Below are 20,941 nucleotides of genomic sequence, written 5' to 3'. Positions count from 1 at the left end.
TGTTATTCATCCAGTTCTATTTAATATCCTTCTGTGTCACTGGCTACTTAAAGCTTCTCATAAAATGATATTATTCAGCTGAAAGACATAGGCACTCTTGCAAATCAGGCCCCAAATAAGAGCATTAAAAGCGTTAATATATCTTCATTGAACAAAAATTGTGTACATGCTCAGTAAACTGATTTTCTACATAAAATACATCAGCCAATTTCAAATCCTTCTCTCCCACTCACTATGAAAAACATCCAAAAATTAGTTATGAATTTAAGGGTTTGTTTTAAAGAAACCAAACCATGCCCTCCCCCCAGAAAAACACAAAAAAAACCCAACAAAAACAAAAAATAAAAACAAAAACAAAAACAATTCCAGCCATGCTTGAAGCAAAACAAAATAACTGAAACTTTATGAACTTTTCGTTTTGTAAAACACGTTGTAAAGATTTAAAAAATGATGCTTTCTTCCAACGTTTGTGGGGGAAAAAAACTCCCAGAATGAGCATTTGTATTCCAGATTACATCCTGGACTAAACTTGTATGGATAAATTATAAACTCCTGAAAAGTGTATTATGGAAATGCTGACAGATTTAACTACAATAGCAACAGTGGCACATACTATAATATTTCCCTTATTGAAAATTAATGCAGTCTCTGATTTTAAATGTAAGTGAAACATATTACTTTTAGATTATATTCTGCAAGCCAACAGTCAGAATTTAATATGATGTGTATAGATTGCCCTTATTTTTTTTTTAAACTCTTATCCACTGCTTGCAGCCTATGTGCAATCAAACTAAGAACATTTGATACATACTAACTATAAATTATTTGCTTGGAGATCTCTCAGGCATGAAGAAAAAGCCTCTTAAAATAAATGTAAAATATTATATGCTTGATGGTGTACAACCAAAGGTTTAATCTCACCACTATAGGGGCAGTTGCTGTGATTTTGCAATAACCCTGCAGACAATAATCAAGACAGCTCCTGTTGTTCTTTCAGTAAAATCATGGTAAACACAGCATGGATATATTGTAATTTGATATCTGTACGATCAACTGTTGTATCTCACTGTAACTCATAATGTAAGATTTCATTCACCATTAAATGTACATGTTTCTCAGATGCCATATGAAACTGCTATTCACTAGGTATGGTTTCTGCTAACTATAGATTACCATATTAAAACAGGAGCAAAGAAAAAAATGCCCAGAGATAAATGTTTTAAAGGACAATACTTTTTTCCTAAACATTATGTATTAAGTCTTATCAAATAGTTCACTATGAAAATATTGAAGTGTTATATTTTCATAAAATTTTCATAAAATTACTTAAAATATGCACTTTCCTGTAGTAGTAGTGACAACAACAAACAAACAAACAAACAAAAAACACCCAGGAATAACTTCCAGATTGATGACACCTTTTAATCTAGTGAGGCAGATTCAGTATTCTTTACACATGATTATTTGGGCAAAAAATGGCGAGGGGAAAGAGGGTTTAAAAAGAAGTATACACATGAAGGTTCAAACATATTTGTGAGTTAGAGCAGTGATAACACAGAAAAGAAAATATGTATTTTAAGGAGGGCACACTGCAATAAGTCAGAGCTATCTCAATCTATTCACCCAAAATATACTAATAGAATTTGACTAAAATTGTTATAAATACTTGTAATTCCATTATACTTTACTAAAACATAAGTAGGTTACTTCATCAGTATTTTAAGCATGTAATCAAACATTTTTCACTTACCAGTGCTGGATTTTTTCTTGGCAGCTAGTGACCACCTGTCATTAAAACAGATAACTGCTCATGAAAAAACAAGGCTAAGCACACAGCTGCAATGTCAATGCATCAGAAACTAGAACAGTAGCTTTACAGATTTGGTAGCGTCTCTATACACATTTTTATTTGTCAATGCAAACGCATGTGAATGTTAGTTCTTAAGCAGCACACTTTATCACAACACTAATGCAGACTGATAACCGGAGAACAAATTACAGCTTTCCAATTCATATTTTGGTACAATACCTGCTCCATAACTATTAGGTGACACATGACACAAGATTACTAGTATTTTGTACAATCTACAGATCTATTTTCAATGTTACATGTTTTGTAGGATAAGAAACCAATATAAATTATAACAAGATGCCAATGTAACATCCATGGTTGTTCAGTTAAAAGAAAAACCATTCCTGAAAATGTTTTACTTTATCAGTACATCTATAAATGTTTTCACCTACAGTTTTATTCTGAAACAGTACAAATTAATTTTTCAGTGCTTAAATGCAAAAAATTTACCTCCTTTATATCTTTTTTAAAAAGAAAATAGTTATGATCTGAATAGCCCACTTAATTTCTTCAAAATATAGGCTTTCCAAAGAGACTGAAGATTAACCAATTCATAATATTTTTAAGACAGTGTGCTTTAAAATATTAAGTTTGGGAGGGGGACTATTTAATATACACTATAAATAAGACACTATTAAATATAGTACACACAATCAGGAAGATGTTGGTCTACTGTTCCACAACTGCATGGACATTTTGTTTAAATACATACAGAATTCTCAATAATAGATACTAAAAAGTGTAACAAAGACAATTTCACTCAATTACTTGAAATGTAAAGAAGCTATAAGGCAAATACATCTAGACATCTCAATATAACATTTTTCAGATATTTTTGAAAATATCTGTTTCTCACATGGCCACAAGAATGCCAAGGAACAGGAGGACTCTTTTGAGAGCTAAAAACTATTCAAATGAGTAAGGACTGATCCTTCAGTCCTACATTTGTGGCCTCACTACCATCATAATAATTCTACACGTTCAGACAAATTCACCCATCCAGTTGGTGCTTTCGCCAAAGTTAAATGTCCTTTGCCATAGAAGATGTGTAATTTTAAATCCCATATTTAATTCCTATAAAATAAGTTTACAATGTATTTGCTAATTTTTTTAAAATGCTAGGCACAAAGAGAAAGATTTCTAAAAGATGTACATTCAGAAATACAGATACACATACTATTAATGCATCATACACAAATCTATTTTAGAATAAAGGCTTCCCTTGTATCAGTCACATACAGTAGCAACATTTCATCACAGTAGTAATACCCAATACATTACTGCTTTTACAAGTAGAAGAGTCAAAGAATATTATATCAACATATTTCACTGTTTCAGATTTGATAGATTGCAAAGTACACAAAATAATTAAGTGCACAAAAATGTTTACAAAATCCTTTAAGAAAGTTCCAGCATAATTGCCCCATTAAAGATGAAGCTACCAAAAAAAAAAAAAAAAAAAAAAAAAAAAAAAGGACAGGAAGCTTTCCATTCCCAATACATGACTTTCCATGCATGAAGTGAGCTAAAAGCACAAAAAGAAAAGCCCTGCAAATCATAAGAGCAGCATGTTCATTAACCTCTACATGATAATCCTTTCATAGCTGCATATTAACTAGTTACATATTCATAATCATTTTACATTATTTAGAGGACCTTCTATGAAAATTTCCAGGCTATATCCATTAGCTACAATGTTAAAGGTTACAGAAGATAGTCTACTTAATGTTTCCAGGAAGCTTTTTTAATTAGTAAATATGTAAATTGGGCACATATGCTTTTTATATTTAAAAAATGGGCGATCAGTAAAACAGCACATGGACAAATGCTGTTTCCATCACCCTTTAAACCCTTAAAAAAATCAATGACACCAATCAATTTTAATTTCTTTCTTCTTTAATATAATCTCTCATGAAGGCATACTGAAGAATGGAACCAATAACAAACCTTTCAGTGGCCAGGATGAAGTGAGGGATCTCACAGAAGCACTACAATGCACCATCTTAAATATGTTTTTATTTTTCTTAGGGCTGAAGCACCTACTATACTGAGAGAGTATTTTAAAAAAATACAGTGAGAGATCAATTACACATTACCTACATGTCCTTTGCTGGGACACCCAAATTGTTTTGATAACAGTTAGTAATACATCAACAAAGAAACAAGTAGATAAAAATTAGGTCTTTTAATTCCATGATGTGCTCTATGGTGCTATGCAGTGACTGCCAGCTTAAATAAAAATAAGCAACATATGGGCAGGTGAGTTAAAGTTCATTTTGTTTGGACAACTAACACTACCAATACTGCTTTACTTTTAAGAAACTGTAGCATAAGTGACGCCAATAAATCCTGACTTATTTCCCCTCCAGGCATAACAATAATATGCATTTGCAAATTTATGAGGTTATCAATGGTTTATTTGCATACTAAAATATTTAAAGTGTAGAGGGTTATTAAGCTACACTTGCAGCAAACTTAACATTACCTAATCAAGTGTTCAGTTATTAAAACAGGATCTACTTGTGGAAAATACATTTTAGTTTAAATGAAAAGAGAACAGACAAGTATCTTGTTTCCTCCCTCACCCCCAACAATAATTTGTTGAAATTTAATATTTCTCCAGATCCTGATTCAATAACTGCATATTTGATTTCAGAAGTGCTTGATGCTTTTCAGTTGGATCACAAAGTGTGCCTCCTGCTTGAAGAGCTTCTGCACTTTCATTTATTTCACTTAGTGCTATTTATTTTCTGGGTAGCCACAAGGGGGCATCATAGTGCGGGTCTCCACCATAAACAGCAGACAATAAAACAGAGCACAGCTTTTAAGTGATTCTGATTTTGCGTATCTTCAAGCTGTCCTCCCCTAAATTTCAATTCCTTCTTGATTAAGAACCAAACTTTAAAAATGGGAAAATAAGTGTTGGATCTGATTTTTATTATTTAAAGCTATTTAAATGGAAAGTTTACATTATTGCTTTTCACGCATCTATTTTAAAGTTAAACCTTTTCCTAAATTTGACAGCCGTTACGCCTGAGTTCTACATCACAGTTAAAAGATGAACTAAGTGGTGGATATTGTACAAAAGAGCGACAGTGGCTATTGTAATTAAAGTAGCATATTTTCTTTTGTCTCCTAAATGTAGCTAATCTTACCAATATATATTTATACAATACTCTTTATTTTTAATATGTATTAAGTGCTAACACAAGAGTGGCTAAAAAATAATGGGTTAGATTTTTAGACTCATGATTCACTTTCTAAGCATCCTGCAGTTCTAATGTTAGCACAATGCAGCTTGCAGGCTGCTGAAACAAGACAATACAAAGGCTGCCTATGCTCCACAGCAGAAGATGGCTGTTGCTGTCATAAGGTGAAAATTCCCTTCTGCAGCAGCCACATTGAGCCCATTTCCCACACTGTCCAGCCGGCCAATCATTACACACAACTTCTCTCTTCTCAAGCATCTTCTATTTGAGGAGATCAAAGTCCTTTGGGTACTTTAAGACTCACAACACCCTTTTTGAAGAGATATTGTCCTTATTTTAATGGGCTGTTGAGTGACTTAACTGAAATTACACGTCAGTCAGTGGCAGAGCCAAGAGTAGATCTCATGAATCAGAGTCATGAGATATAATCACTAAACACAACACTCCCTCACAATCTGTTTCTTGGGAATTCAGATGGGGTGGAATGGTGGATAGGACAGGACAGCAAATCGCAAAAAATTCTGTTCCTGTAACACGGGAGCAGGTTATTACTTGTGCACGTATGTCTGTGTCGCACCAGTGCCCCATTCCTGTATGTGCTTCCCTTGTTCACCTCATCCTCAATTCCTTATGTGCAAGTGTCTTTCTCTCTTCCACTTCATCAGTATGTGTCCTTTACCTGTTACTTCTACACACACGTCTCCTAAACACTTCCCCAACACCCAAGAGCTCTTAAAGATAAAATACAACTCATAGGAACTATTAAAATAGAGTCCTGAGTACTATTTTATTAAGATGGGATGGGGCAACTCTGCTATTTCACCCCACTCAGGATTTTTTGTTATTGTTTTCTGCAGTGGTCCTTCTCTCTAATATATAGTTCTAGTGCTTACCCTAGTGTTCCCTCACAGCAGCAGAATGAAGTTAGTATGCTGATTCTTCTCTATTTTCTACAGGTTCTGAACAGCAGCAGGGCACACTGACAAGCCTCTGATTGGTTTTCCTTACGCTGAAGCTTGGGAAATGCAATGAGCAGGCACTAGAGATGGGAATGGAGTCATCTGCTTGCAGACTTAAGGTGACATCACTGCACCTGATACACTCAATTCACACTTTTATGGCTATTCTCTAAATTATAAATGCTGGAAATTAATTTTTTTAGATAAAAGTTTCATTTCTGCAAAAGGTGATATCTAGGAAAAAATCCTATTTATTACAGACAAGTGGATGAGTGGATTTTTCAAGCCCTGTACATGTACATTTGAATGTGCGAATACTCAACCATGTACACACAATTCATGTACTGTGCAAGCACATTGCTACCTAAGGGTCTAACTGGCAAAGCATCTAACCAAATATTTGATATGTGCCTATACATTGTGTATTTGCATGCAAAAGGCAGATACATCAGAATTAGACTGGCACTACAGAGTAGATATATGTTTTAAATTTGGCCCTCTGAGATTAAGCATGACACATGACTAGGAGCCAAGAAATCTAATCCTGTCTCTGACATTGCATACTTCTATTTGGCTTTGGGTAAATCATCTCTCGGTCTAAATTTCTTCATCTGTAAAATGGGGATAAGTACTACTAACTCACCTACCTCACAGGAGTGTTATGCTAATTAATTAGTTAATGCCTGAGAAGCACTTTGAAGATGTAAAGCACTGTATAAGTGCTAAGTAGCGTTATTTACCACTTGAAAAGTAATCTGAATATGATCAGATATGTAAGTAATTTGTGCACATGCTGTAATAAAATAATTTGTGACAGTTTAATCTTGAATTATTCTCACTTTAAACATTTTCCTTCAATTACATTATTTAAGGAAAATTGAGAGTACAGAACACTCTTTATGAAGGTGAAGGGAAGTAATGAAGTGTTAGCTAAAGTAATAGTCTAATAAACCTAAAACCAATGGTTTACCTTTAGGAAACTGGCCTTGTCTTTGGAATTTTGCAAAGAACTCAGTCTTGACCTTGGTTCTGTGGTTCAGCCCCTCCCATAAACAGATTACTATAAACAAACTGTATAATGTTCTTCACAATGCAGCTCAATGTTTACTAAGCTCTAGCAAAAAATCAAACTCATTTTTACTACTGACCTAATTAGAATGACTCCAAATTTTCAGTTTAATTGTTAATTTTAATTTTAATTAATTTTAATTAATTTTGTGTATGTGAATATTCACTTCAATGGGACTACACATTGAGTGAGTTAAATTATCCATATGCATGACTGTTTCTCGGATGGAGACCCATTGTGCCAGGTAGCCTGTATGTGATATTCTTTGCCACAACACATAGCAAAAAGACAGATGGTGAAACTGAATTTACTGAAGAAGTTGTAACTAATTCATAATATTACTTTACATTATAATGAAATTACTAGATGGTCAAATATTTAAGCTTTTTCTTGGTAAAATCAGCATGCAACAAACCACATGCAATATAAACATGTAAATTTCTATTTCAATTTTTCCTTAAGGAAAAAACAATTTTCTAGTCTAAAACATAGCAAGCACTGATGGAGACAGATATAATTAAGAATTGCAAAATGATTTCCCCTTAAGTCCCCTGTTTTTAATCATGTTTATCTTTTCAAAAATAATTCCATTTTTGACATTTCCAAAAAAATAAATGGCACAAAATGAAAATTATTAAAGCTCCTCAGTCAGTTGGTACATTTTTTGATCTAATGGAAAGCCAAAAAGCATTGTTGAAATTTAATGATCATTTCTTAAATCAAGTTATTGATAAATATTATCTTTCAACAAATATAGTCTCAGTCCAAATATGATTTTTCTTGGCTGAGTGGTGAGATGGGATGTGGTTTAGGAGGGGAGGGATAATTGGACGAAATTATTTTGACAAGCATAAAAAAATAATCTAATAATTCTTAGTTATGTCCACAGCAAAACCAGTGAAAAATTAAAGCTTTACATGTTAACTGTCCTGAAACGGTACAGGTTTTGTTACGTCTGAGAAAATGAATTAAAAATTATTAATTAATGGGGGATGAATCATTTCAGTACCTTCTAAATAAATCTGTAGCAGAACCCAAAGAAGTCTTCCTCCTTCATGACTCTATCTAGAGAGGAGAAATCACACACTTTCTGCTTAGTCTGAAAGGTACGAGAGGCTTCCATTGTTAGGCTTGTGCTGGGCCAAATAATGAGAGTGAAAATGTAAGTTGATTTCTAAAAACTTCAAAACAAGAGTAAAAAGGGAAAAATCTTGAATCTCACAATTCTATTCTCACTCTGTGAGGGTGTACAGGTTTCTGCTAGCACATCCATTTTCAAGATTGGAGCTTTAAATTAAGACAAATGAATGGATGATGACATGAAGGACAATGAAGGATGATGATACATGGTAGAGGGGTTATGGAAGGCAAGAGGAACAAGAGAAGAAGGACTACAGAATTAAGATTATGCAGTTGCTGAGGAAGATGACATCCATGCTTCTCATGAGGGGTAAAGGTTTTATTTGTTTCACTTTTATGCTGAAGGGAAGTTTAGGATTTACATTCCTCATAAAAGAAATAAATGTGTAAACAGATGTGCTGTTGCAGTTCATCCAGCCTTGCAGAAACTGCAGGAGGACCAACTAGATCAAAAGCCAAGCTACCATGCACTCAGCACAAACTGCACCTAATCCCCATAATCTTGTATTTTTCCTTCTTTTCTCACATCTAAGACATCCTGCACAAACTCTGTTGTATTGGGAGATCTATTGGGAGAGGTGGAGCACTCCTTATTGGCTATCTAAGATAGTCTTTAAAGGGAGTACAACTAGTGCTTTATGGAAACCTGTTGAGCTGGCTAGACACTGCTGTTTGATGGCAACCTACTCCTGCTCAGCTGCCTGGAAGAGGGGTTGCTGGTTTCCTATGAGAGCAGAAACCAGCTACGCTACCAACAGAATGGGAAAGTGCTCCTTGGGGGAGGCCTAGTGGTGCTCCAGGGAGGAAAGGGGCCCAAAAGGTTGTCTAGGTGAGTGGCTGGTGTTCTGTGAGGAAAGGAGGGGCTGCGTGCACTGGTATGTGGGTTGGATAGCTTTTAAGAAACGAACAAATGCTAGAGACTACCCTAACTACTAACAGAGAAAGGGGTGGTATAATCTCTTTCCACATGTGGCATAACATTCAGGAAGTACTGAGTGTACACATACCAAATCTGGTGAGCCTGAGTCACTCTATGCTATGAGTAGTCATCCAGATTTTCAGGGAGAGGGATGACACTATAGATACTGAGTCAATGAGGTCTTCAAAATCACACAAGAAATTCCACATAACCTGAACAAATGTAACCTCTTCTACACATTAAAATAACACTTGCTCTATTAGTAAAAAGGTGTGAAAGATACTGTAACAGCAGGGAAAAAAACACTGAAATTACTCAAAGATCAGAAGTTACTGTAGTGGGCTGTGAAATTGGTAAAATTTTGATGCAGGTCTCTGGTTACTGCATCTGTTGACATAATCTGAATGACTACAATATAGTGACATTTTTAGTTTTGTGAAAGCAATCACTTGTTACTTTGCCTATATATTACAATGCACCATTTCACTATTATAGACTGAATACTTAAAGACCCCATCCACTCAAAAGTTAAATTGTTCACAAAACAGTTTAATTAGCACAATTATACAATTTAACATGTGTTGAATTCAGCTGTTGTCACAAGTCTCTTATAGCATCCATGCTAGCCCTCTGCAAACCCATTCAGATTTAAAATGATGGGACAAGTAGCATTCCCTTCTAAAAGACAACTGTGGCTGAAATATGTGAGATTCCTTGCCCCATAATATTTTTTTTTAACAAAATATAGTAAATGTTCACTTTCTGTAATAAGAGTGATTATAATTTAACCTTTTTAAGATTTTCTAGAAACAGGGCTAATATTGGATGCTATAAAATCAGCAGACATTTAATTCATATTAACAATGGGAAAAAGTTCCTTTGGGATGTTGGCAAATCTCAGGACACGATCACTGACCAAAACAAGGTAAGACAGGTGCCAGTTAATACTGGAATATTAAAAAGACTTTACACCTGACAGTTTCAGCCTTTCAGGCAACTACTGAATGTGCCCTTTTCTTTATGAACACCACTGGAGAAAGCACGGGTAGAATCATTAAATACAGAAAAGCATTTGACAGGGTGGACTAAACAGAGATTCTGAAGTGATATCTGGGCAGATATTTTTTAAAAAGGAACTCAATCACATGATGCTTCGGAAGCTAAGCTAACTATAAGAGGCATTACCCAGAAAGATATCCTGCGAAGCAGATGCTAACATCATTGGCTTCTCCCTACTGAGCTTTTTCCTGATATAAGCACCGCTGGACACAGGGCTGAAAGAGGCCAACATACTTCAAGGTTCTGCACTCGAATCCACACTGAATCAATTAAATCACTATGAAGATAATGAGCATCTATATTTTAAGAGAATCAGTCACCCATCAGAAATCATCAATATTATAAATATTCCAATTATGTACCATTGTAATGGGGCAACAAGGAGACCGACTTCCCCTCCCCCCTTCAATGAAGCAAAATGATGTATTTTTCATGTATTTTACAGTGGTAGAAACTACTATTATTTTTGCATACGGCTATATTTTCTTTGTCACATATATTTGTTATAATAAATATATATTTATTTGTGTGATTACTTCTTAGTATGAAAGTAGATAAACTGCAGACATTTGCCATCAAGACATATAAAATCTACATGTCCCAAACAAGAAGGAAGCTTGCCCTCAAGAGCAGGAGGAAATTGTTGATGGAAGTCTTCATTTTAAAAAAAATATTTCTAGAACTCATGGCTGTAAAGAAACTTCCAAACATGAAATATGTATTAAAAATGCAGTGTCATTTTTTTGAGTCTGCAGGCAGCTAGTGCTTCTGCTGTTGCAGTATCAGAGTGAAATGCATCAGATTCTGATCAATTACACTGCTATTCTTCAGAATTGAGGGAACTGCTCTGAAACCATCAAAAAATCTTATTAATTTCATACTGCGGATGCTACTTGAAAAAGACTTGAACAACAGAAGAGAGTTATTTATAGAGGTAGAGAAGAAAACAAAAGCAGAGTCTGCCGCTAAGAAGCATGGGACACAAGCTATGTACACCACTTTCAATTGTTTTCTTCAACTATTGAAAAACTGTACATTCAAACAGGACCTTAAGCATAACACTTGGAGTTAAAGATAACATCACCCTACATCAAATAAATTCATAAAATGGTAATCTGTAGGGACATGTAACCATCCACTGATCAGTGAGTTACAATAACAGGTGTGCTAAAACCTCATGATACTTAGATGCCATGGTGAGTTGCAAGAGAGTCACTTTCCCTTCCTACTCTTCCTAACCCAGAAAGAAAAAACAAACGTGAATAAATGAAACATGAAAATATTAAAAACATATTCCCTATTAAAACCACTACACAGACAGACCTCAATGGTTTCTTAGTCTACCCAAGATTGTGTTTGCACTCAACAAGTCCCTCATGGGTTTAATTGGCTCTGTAAATATCTCCCATTTTTGTAACAAATATCTTGTTCATTTCTTTAATACTTGGCATGGAGAATATACAACAAAACAGTCCACTGAAAATTAACTGTCTGCAGAACTGTGACAAACAGTACAGAATACTCATCTACCTCTTATCTGTTAGTAACCCAAGATTCATTAGTCACAGGGAATCACATTTTATATATAAACTATTAAATTTAAATCCAGGCTCTAGAACATGAAGTTCTGCCTCTTTAAATATCTGTATTGTACTTCCTACACTTACAAGCAGTGGGTTTAATATAATAATTCCACCTACAGGTACTGTACTTTCAAACAATCAGTGATACATATGCTATATTATTTTACAAAAGCGTTCAAAACTTTAAGCAGACACGGTGCTTTCAGTGATAGTCTTTATCATGAAAATTACTAGATATTCTTCTATAATTTATCCCCAAGATACACATTCTAAGACATGTTTTTCCACAAAGTGCCTTTAGTAGAAGTCCTGAAAATTGCTTTTAATGGTTGGCCTGATTATCACTACCATCTAACGATGAAAATCGTCCAACAGGCAAATGGCTATTCTAACCAAGAATTAAAATCATTCTACAACAGAGTTCCTAAACTGGAAGGTTGCAGCCGCAAACAAGTGTCAGCTGCTCATGAAGATCCTGCTCTTTCTACACTGATAAATAGAATGAAGGGCCTGGGTAAATGAAAGAGGAGGACTCCTGTTACTGAGAAGATTGAGAACTATTCACTACACTTTAAAAACCCAAACTCATGCCTAAATCAGTAAAAGCATGCAACATATATCCACTTTAGCAGAACAGCATGCATGCTAAAAATCAATCATGATTCAAACAAAAATATTTCTAGGTCTGCAGGTAATTAACAGTATATCTCATTATTTCCAAGCCTAGAGGGGAAAAAAAACCACAATATGGTTTAAATTTCAGTTTAGTGGGACTAAAGTTAAATTATTTCTTTTTATTCAACCAAGGTTCAGTCCTACAAGGGGCATATTATAACCTGGATAAACAGTGGTGTGTATGTATGTGTGCACATTTGTGTGTAAATCCAAGCATATCAGAATGTGAGTCAGAGCTGGGTGAAAAATGAAAATATATCAATTAAATAATTGTTTAAAATGTGAAATTTTCAAGTTATTTGACAAATATTATTTCATCACTTCTAATGAGAATAAATACATAAAATGTCTAAGGGAATTAGAACACAAATTATGAAAGATATTTATATGATGAATATGATTACTAGATTAGCAAAAGCACTGTGCAAAATTTTATAGCCGTAATATCTAATTTCAAGCTTGCTTTCAAGTGAAGTTTGCTCAGAACTATGAATATCTGCAAAGGAGGCCATTGGTATAAATGAAATGGTCTCCTCAACATTAAAATGTAGTATTTTCATAACCAAAAACAATGTTGTAACGCAATTATATGCAGCTTTCAACACTCTGTTCCATAGAGGAAAAGTCCATTATATCTTTATCCTGACACTCCATTGTAACTAAGGAATTTTGCTCCTCCAGATAATTTCATTTTGAAGCTAAAGCATTCAAAATTTTTTTTGCCAATCTGCAGAAATTATGTAAAGTTTCCTTATGATAAATACAATTCTGGTACAGCAGCCTAACTGAGGCTTAATTAATGGCCTCTTGGGTCTCTTTTCTACTGGAGCAGATCCGTTTGAGAACAATCCAACTTGCTTACTGAAGGGCCTTGCCATGAACTGGGAATAATTCTACATATTCCTGATAGACATGTACTTACACTCTATGACCAATTGACACTAAAGCAACACAGAAGCATAATTCTCCATCACATTCAACCACCCAGGAAAGTAACTGGAGTGTGGAGAAGGGGATCAGTTTACTTTGATCTGCTCCATGTATAAGAAAATTGATAGGTTGGTAAGTAATTATGTAGGCCTTTTTCTCCAAAGCCAGACATCTTGTTTATACACAATATTCCAGAAGATGCTCGTGATCTGTATCATATATGCATTACTTAGGCTCCTTATGCTCAGTTAAAGTGATGTTGGTAGAAGCACCGTACTATACAGGAATTGCTAAGAGTTCTTTTATAGCTAGGGAGCTACTTTTAGGTTGCATTCAAAAATTAACCTTATGAGACCAAGTAGACAACTGAAGAAGTATACAGATTATTGGCATGACATACTCATGCTGATGGTGCACTAAATATGGCCCTGATCATGCAATGAGCTCCCTGAAGGAAGACACCTGTACCTACACAGAGCTAACTGCAGGACAGAGGCCTATCAGCTCAAAATCGCATCAACCACCTAGTAAATTGATATGACTAACCTATCTTCAGAAGGAGAGATCTCTAGTTTTGCACTAAGCCCATATACAGCATGGAATAAGAGCAGATGTTCAATATTCTAAGGCAGGAAACTTTTTAAAAAAGATATTTGATGGTTTGGCTGTTTTATACACAACTGAAAAGTAATCAATCTTTAAAAGAAGGTTCATGACTGATTAGTCACTAAAGCCCTACCTATGCTAGTTGGTTCACATGGACAGACCCTATGACCCACATGAAGCTCCACTGACTCCAACAGGGCTCTGTGTGGACCAACTTGCAGACCTAAGAGCGTAATCACCTTTCCTCTTAAAAAAAGATAAAGCATCTGAGATCGGAGAGAATAAGAATTTGAAAAATTGGTACTATATGTACAATTATACCCTGACATAAAACCTTAAAGATGTTTGTTACATATTAAGACAAGTATTTGCACACAGATTGCAATGACCCCTATGGTGCATCAGTAAACATATGGCTATCTTCCAACCTTTCTTTAAAGGTATTCTTTTGATTTAAAAGGAAGGAAATCCGAAAATGCCATTCGAGTCACATGACTGCAACACAGAGCCAGCCACAGGCCGGGACACTAAGCCTTCCGGCTGACAGTTCATCCTGAACTTTCTCTACTGGGTTTCAATCCTTTCAGCAGAGATAGGCCAGTGACGTTGGTTGACTCCGACTCCGCTCCACCAGCTGCTCCATGGTCCATTTTTAAGCAGGCCCGCCTTAAAGCCTCTACCCTCGGGGTACAAGCGCTGTGGGGGTCACCCTCCTTACCCCAAACCCTGGCGTGGCTGGGGGCTCGAGGACGTCAGTGGCACTACTGGGAGAGCGCGGGGCGCGCACATGCTCCAGCCTGGGGCTGGGCTCTGGCCTGAGGGGCGAGTCCAGGCGGGCGGCTCAGCCCGGCCAGGCGGGCTCCGCGCGGTGCCAGGCCCGAGCAGGCAGAGGCGCTCCCCGCCCACTTTCTCTTTCGGGCGGGGGAAGCGAAAACAACCGTTAGCACGGCTGCCTGCCCCGCCCGCGGCCTGGGCCTCCGCCGGGCCGCGCACAGCGGGGCCCCTGCCCCGCGTCCCCCCCAGCCGAGCCCGGCGCTCCGGGCACCCCTCGCTGCGGAGCGGCCCCGACCCCGGCCCCCGGCACTGCTGCTCGGCCTTTACCTTTCCCTGCTCCTCCCGGAGGCGGCCGACCTGCGCGGCGCTGAGCGGCGGGGCTGTGCCGGGGGCCTGCATGGCCCGGGCGGGGGATGGCGCTTGAGCTGCTCTCCTCAGCAGGGCGAATGAGTCCTATAGAAATGTTTGTGCAGCGTGAAGCGCCGGCTCCGGAGCCGCATCCACGCGGGGGCCGCCGCCGCCTGGGCCCGGGGAGCCGCTGCCGGGGGAAGCATCTCACACTCGCATTCTGGGCCGCGCCGCCGCCGCCTGCGCCCGGGACCAGCTGCGCCCAGGGGCCGAGGAACAAGCACGAGCAGCCAGAAGAACCCAGCTACCGCGCTCCCTCCCGGTCCCGTCCCGCCTCGCCTCGCCTCTGCCCGCTGCACTCTGGGTAGCCTAGTCAGCCACAGCGCCCGCGGGCGGCGGGAGGCACAGCGGCGAGCGAAGAGGCGGAGGCGGTGCTCTCCACCCTCCTCCTGCGCATCGCCGGGGGCACCAAACACGAATCCCAGCTGCCAAAGCACACAGCCCTTGGGTCCCATCGCCATGTGATCACACAACATCCAGTCCGGCAGTCCTAGCTGCCAAAGTACACAGCCACTGGATCCCATCTCCATGCCATCACACAGCCCCTGGATCCCAGCTGCCAAAGCACACAACCTCTGGGTCCCATAGCTATGGGATCACACAGCTGCTGGATCCCAATACCCAAAATACACAGCCACTGGAATCCATAGCCATCAGATCACAAAGCATAGAGCCACCTGAATCAAACTTACAAAGCCATTCCATACACTCCCAAAGTGCAGAGCCACTGGATCCAAACTCCCATAACTCTCAGATCACAAATTCCACATCCACTTGCTCCCATAGCCATCAGATCCCACGGCACAGACCAACAGGATTCAATACTCATCAGATTCAAAATGCCTCACTGGATTCCAGGCCTCCTACTTTAGAACCATCAGACCCTTCATCCTCCAACAGGCATCAGATCCAAAGTCTCAGACCCCAAAGCACAGAGTCACTATATCCTACACCGGCTGCATCCCAAATTAAAGGTCCATCAGATACCAGAACACAGACTCAATAGAGCTCATTACAGACTTATGAAATTCTAAATCACAAACCCACTTGATCCCAAGAACTCCAAAATCACAAGAGACCAAATAATGAGGATATTGGATTCCAGGCCTACTGGATTCTACATCAGAAACTTGCTGTGTGGAGGTAGACAAATGGGGGCTTGCATTAATAAAGGAAACACCAAGTTGGGAACAGCAGTTAGTTTATCTCACTTTGTTAAAAATGAACAATTTTAGTCACAGTACAAAACTACTCACTGAAGAGAGATTCAACAGTTATTACTTTATTATTTTTTAGCCTACCTGCCACCCCCACCTAAAAAAAAAAAAGTTGTCTACAGCATTATACTGGAGTCATAATAGATGATCTAGATAATGGATAAACTAGAATCTAGTTTTATTAGGTTTCAGATCCACAATATTCCATATTACAGGTTGGGAAAACCCCTCATACTACATCATAGATTAATTAGATCCCAGATCATAGACTCACTAGATAAGAGTTAATAAGAACATAAGAATGGCCATACTGGGTCAGACCAATGGTCCAAATAGCCCAGTATCCTGTCTTCCAAGAGTGGGCAATGCCAGATGCTTCAGATGGAATGAATAGAACTGGTAATTATCAAGTGATCCATCCCATTGGTCATTCTCAGCCTCTGGCAAACACCAATCCCTGCCTATGCTGGCTAGTAGCCATTGATGGACCGATCCTCCATGAACTTATCTAGTTCTTTTTTGAACTGTGTTATAATCTTGGTCTTCATAACATCCTCTGACAAGGAGTTCCACAGGTTGACTATGTTGTATGAAGAAATACTTTCTTTTTTTCATTATAAACCTGTTGCCTATTAATTTCATTTGGTGACCTGTAGTTTTTGTGTTATGAGGAGTAAATAGCACTTCCTTATTTACTTTCTCCATACCAATCATGATTTTATAGACCTCTTTCATATATCCCCTTAGTCGTCTCTTTTCCAAGCTGAAAAGCCCCAATCTTATTACTCTCTCCTCATATAGAAGCTTTTCTATATCCCTAATCATTTCTATTGGCCTTTTCTGTATCTTTTCCAATTCCAAAATATCTTTTTTGAGATGGGCTGACCTCCTAAATTGCAAATGAAATCAGATATTTAGACTTCTAAAAGGGTTGAGTTCAAAATATTGAAGGCCACTGGAAATTTAGGCTGGAACCTACATATATTTTGACAGCTATAGATGTGGAGAGATTTGAATGACCATGAGGCTTACATACACATTCTTCAGAAAGCAGCTTACTAGCTAGTCCTTTCTAATTTTAAATACTTTATGTAAATCTTGTATCATTTCTAAATGCTCATACTAAATAGCTTCCTTTTAACCTGCTTAGTATCTCTTTTGAACATTATTAGAAATACTCCAATTAAGTAATCAACTTTCTCATCAGGGGCTCACTGATACACAAAAACTATGGATCTGGACAATTTATAAAAATCTTAGATAGATTCCTTTTTATTTCACAACTTAATCTTAAAGCAAACCAGAGCGTTAAAACATTTTTAATATTTAACATTCTAATATTTCATCAGCCATAATAGAGAATAAAAGCAGCATGAAGTTAGCAGAGGAGCCACAGAATGGGAAATGTATGTCACCAAACACCATTTTACATCTGTTAAATACAGGGAAAAAGCATGCAAACAGCTCCATGTGTGCCAATTATGCAGACTTTATACTAGTAGGTGTGCCATTAATCCATTGTTTAGAGTCCTCAAAAAGCATTGCATTGAATAGTTTTGGCAACTTGGCCAATTAAAAGGGCTTGTCATTTATCAGAGTTGTAACTACATAGATTCTACTGTACTAACTGAAATGTGGGATAGTTTGCTGGACCCTTTTGCATTTTGCACTTCATATGCCAAGGAAAAATGTTTTAATAGTGACAAACAGATGGTATACATCATTTGCCAAAGAGGAACAAGAAACATGTCTCTGGGCCAAACTCTGTGTGGATTTATAAGCTGTGCAAAACTACTGTCATCAGTGAGACTGTATAGGGTATAATATAGACACTATAATTGCAGAATCTCTGTTAGTTATGACTCCGGTCAAGTCTTTTGGGGGTTGCCTTCACTGCATTGTTAGCTTAAACTATAACTCAAGTGTTGCTCCTAACCCAACTCCCATCCACACCAAAATTTCTAGCTCGGGTTAAGTGGTGCTTTAGACTCGAACTAGAGCTGGTCCATTTGTGGGGTAGGTTGAAGTTTGAGTGCTGCTGATGCTCAAGCTACTAATGCAATGGGAATGTAGCAAGTTACATAAATTCATCAACTGCTAAGCCAATCACTTTGTGCTACTAATCCATTCATTGTGTAACTGGTGCTGTTCCACATCAAATTAAAATTAATATCTCCGAACATCGTGCTGCAAGATCCCAAACATGACAGCTCATGTGCTCACATTGGCTTCTATCAAATTAAGCAAGAGATTTCTACATGCCTCTCTTCATACAGTTAGGCCCCAATCTCATAAAGATTTATGTATATGATCTATTTTACATGCTATGAGTAGTCCCGGTAGTACTCATTGGATAAAGTTACTATAGAATATAGAAGTCAGAATAATTCTGTTCCTTAGGTACAGCTCTGAATTCTGCAAAAGTGCCTTCTGTTTCATCTTTCTATAAACGTTATCGCTGCCACATATTCCTTTCATATCCAGGTAGACGATATTGTCGATGTTGCTGACTGCAGTATGTAGATTCTAACACTGCACTGATTTCAAGTGGAATGAAGAACCAGCACCTAAAGGGTTATAGCTGCTTCACGATTGAGACTGGTCATCAGACTCCAACCCAGCATCTTAATTGTATTCTGGTGTTAGCTCTCCTAATGAGGCCTCTTTTTGACCCCTTAAGGAGATTCTCTTGGTGATTTACTGCTTTAAAAAATTCCTTCTAGTTGCTGTTATGTGTTAGAAGGGTCAATGAACTGGTAAACTTTGTAAAAATAACTCTGCATTCTCTTTGCTAACAAATACAGGATTTCTTCCCAACCCTCTAAGTTTCATTTTGAAAAATTATTATTCTTTCTTCTTTCTGCCCTTCTTCTGAGAATCTTATGGGGCCGGACTGGCACAACTTGGATGTGAGGATCTTAAAGGGTGACCAACAAGTTTGTTAATTCTAAAAAAATGATCTACTTTGAGAGTGGCCATATAGTGAATGTTCATACTCTTAGGATTCCAGGTATGTGCTTTCTCTATTCTAGTTCCACCAGGACTACTTATATGCATGAAGTTACCCATGCTTGAGTTTTTGCAGGATTGGGGCCCAGGTTTGTATCTTCTTCAACCTTTTCTTATTGCAACTGTCAATATTTTTGCCTTGTTTGTGGGATGACATAGAACAGTGGGACTGTTGGGCAAGCTTCCATTATCCAAGAGTCTCTAGACTATAAATGATCAAGTCAAGTGGTCATCATATAGAAGAGGAAAAGGGGACTGAAGCATCAGCACATAATACTGTCACTGGCATGTTCAGTGCTGCCCTTTAAAGCCCCTTATGCTTCTTCTGTCCAGTTTTCTCTCACTAGAGGAAGATATGAGGCTTCAGAGGCAACACCAACATGCTGATACTTCTTCAACTTTAGTTAAACACTGTAATTACTATTAAAGTGCTCAGTTATAGACAGTGACGAAATATTTGCTCAGTGTCACCTTATCTATCTGTCCCGTGTTTATCCCCATGATATCGGAACACCATCAAAATGATCAATCCTCAGATTCAGTGCTTCAGTATGAACAATTACTAAAGTAAATCAGGTTTTATTTGTTTCTATCCAGGAGATGGGCCTGATTCTAACTTACATTACAGCTCCTTTTCATAGCTCTGGCAATGTAAAGGGGCCTTAAAGTGGATGTAAGTGTAATTTGAGGCTCATTTTGACCACGAGAGTGGTGAAAAGAAGCTTGAATGTGACTGAGAATCAGGCTCTCAGTCAGGCTATGGAAGAAAACACAGAAATTAAACACACTTTTTTGACCAGCTATTTAAACAAAATTGGATAGACTATATGCTTTTCTAGGTAAAGGAACCCCTAAGATTTCTATTTTCTTTTCCAACAAGCATCTATAGAGGAATATTTGAAAGTTAAGCTAGCCCATTTAATGTGTATTTCATTTTAATCTTATTATATGTTTGCTAATAATATTAATAAATTAATATAATTTATTTTTGTGGCACCTGTATGTGATAATGCTCTAGGCACCTCGCAAAAAACATAGTTGCCTGTATCTTAGCTCTTACACTATGTATGCTGTCCTAGTTGGTTTAGTACATGAGATTTGGATGGTTTATTTGTATTCTTTATAGGTTCTTCTGCCACTTTTGATTTGTGTCACCTGGAAATTCCAGATTTTCTGCATGTAGTCACACCCAAGAGGAAAGCCTGATTCAAAAAAGATTAGTTTCACTTTGCTCTTTTCCTTATCTTTTCTCTGTAAAGGAGGAGAGCTTTCTGATCATGTCAGTAGATTAGCAAAGATAACCCAGATAGTGGAATACCTTAAGGGCCTGAATTTCCTCTCACTTTTAACAGCTTTAATGCTGGTATAACTTCTTTGACTTCAGTGATGATTTATGCCTCTATAAGTGAGAGGAGAATCAGATCACAAGACTTTTACTAGGGATAATACTATGTTTGTACTGCTTTTTAGCACCTGACATATATGGTGCCAAATTCATCACTATAGTATGTTTCCATTAAAGTCAAGGAAGT

The 20,941-nt window shown here is 37.6% G+C and overlaps 1 protein-coding gene across 2 annotated transcripts in view; it reads right to left on the bottom strand.

Moving 5' to 3' along the window:
* The window catches only part of URI1 (URI1 prefoldin like chaperone), a 50,608-nt gene extending 35,203 nt beyond the window's left edge, over positions 1–15,405 (bottom strand). Inside the window, exons 1-2 of one of the 2 annotated variants that reach the window (XM_067540009.1) lie at positions 15,103–15,405; positions 1,751–1,785 (exon numbers count right to left, since the gene is read on the bottom strand). In XM_067540009.1, coding sequence (XP_067396110.1) covers positions 1,751–1,785; positions 15,103–15,174 — 107 coding nt within the window. In that variant the 5' untranslated portion in view covers positions 15,175–15,405. The remainder of the gene's footprint in view (positions 1–1,750; positions 1,786–15,102) is intronic. The other variant, XM_067540007.1, reaches the window with a different exon arrangement.
* Positions 15,406–20,941: the final 5,536 nt, after the last annotated feature.

This window comes from Emydura macquarii, unplaced genomic scaffold (assembly GCF_026122565.2).
Source record: "Emydura macquarii macquarii isolate MOO-44397 ecotype Brisbane River unplaced genomic scaffold, CSIRO-AGI_Emac_v2 contig_561, whole genome shotgun sequence".
Lineage (NCBI taxonomy): Eukaryota > Metazoa > Chordata > Testudines > Chelidae > Emydura > Emydura macquarii.
This window is presented reverse-complemented; position numbering and strand designations above follow the sequence as displayed.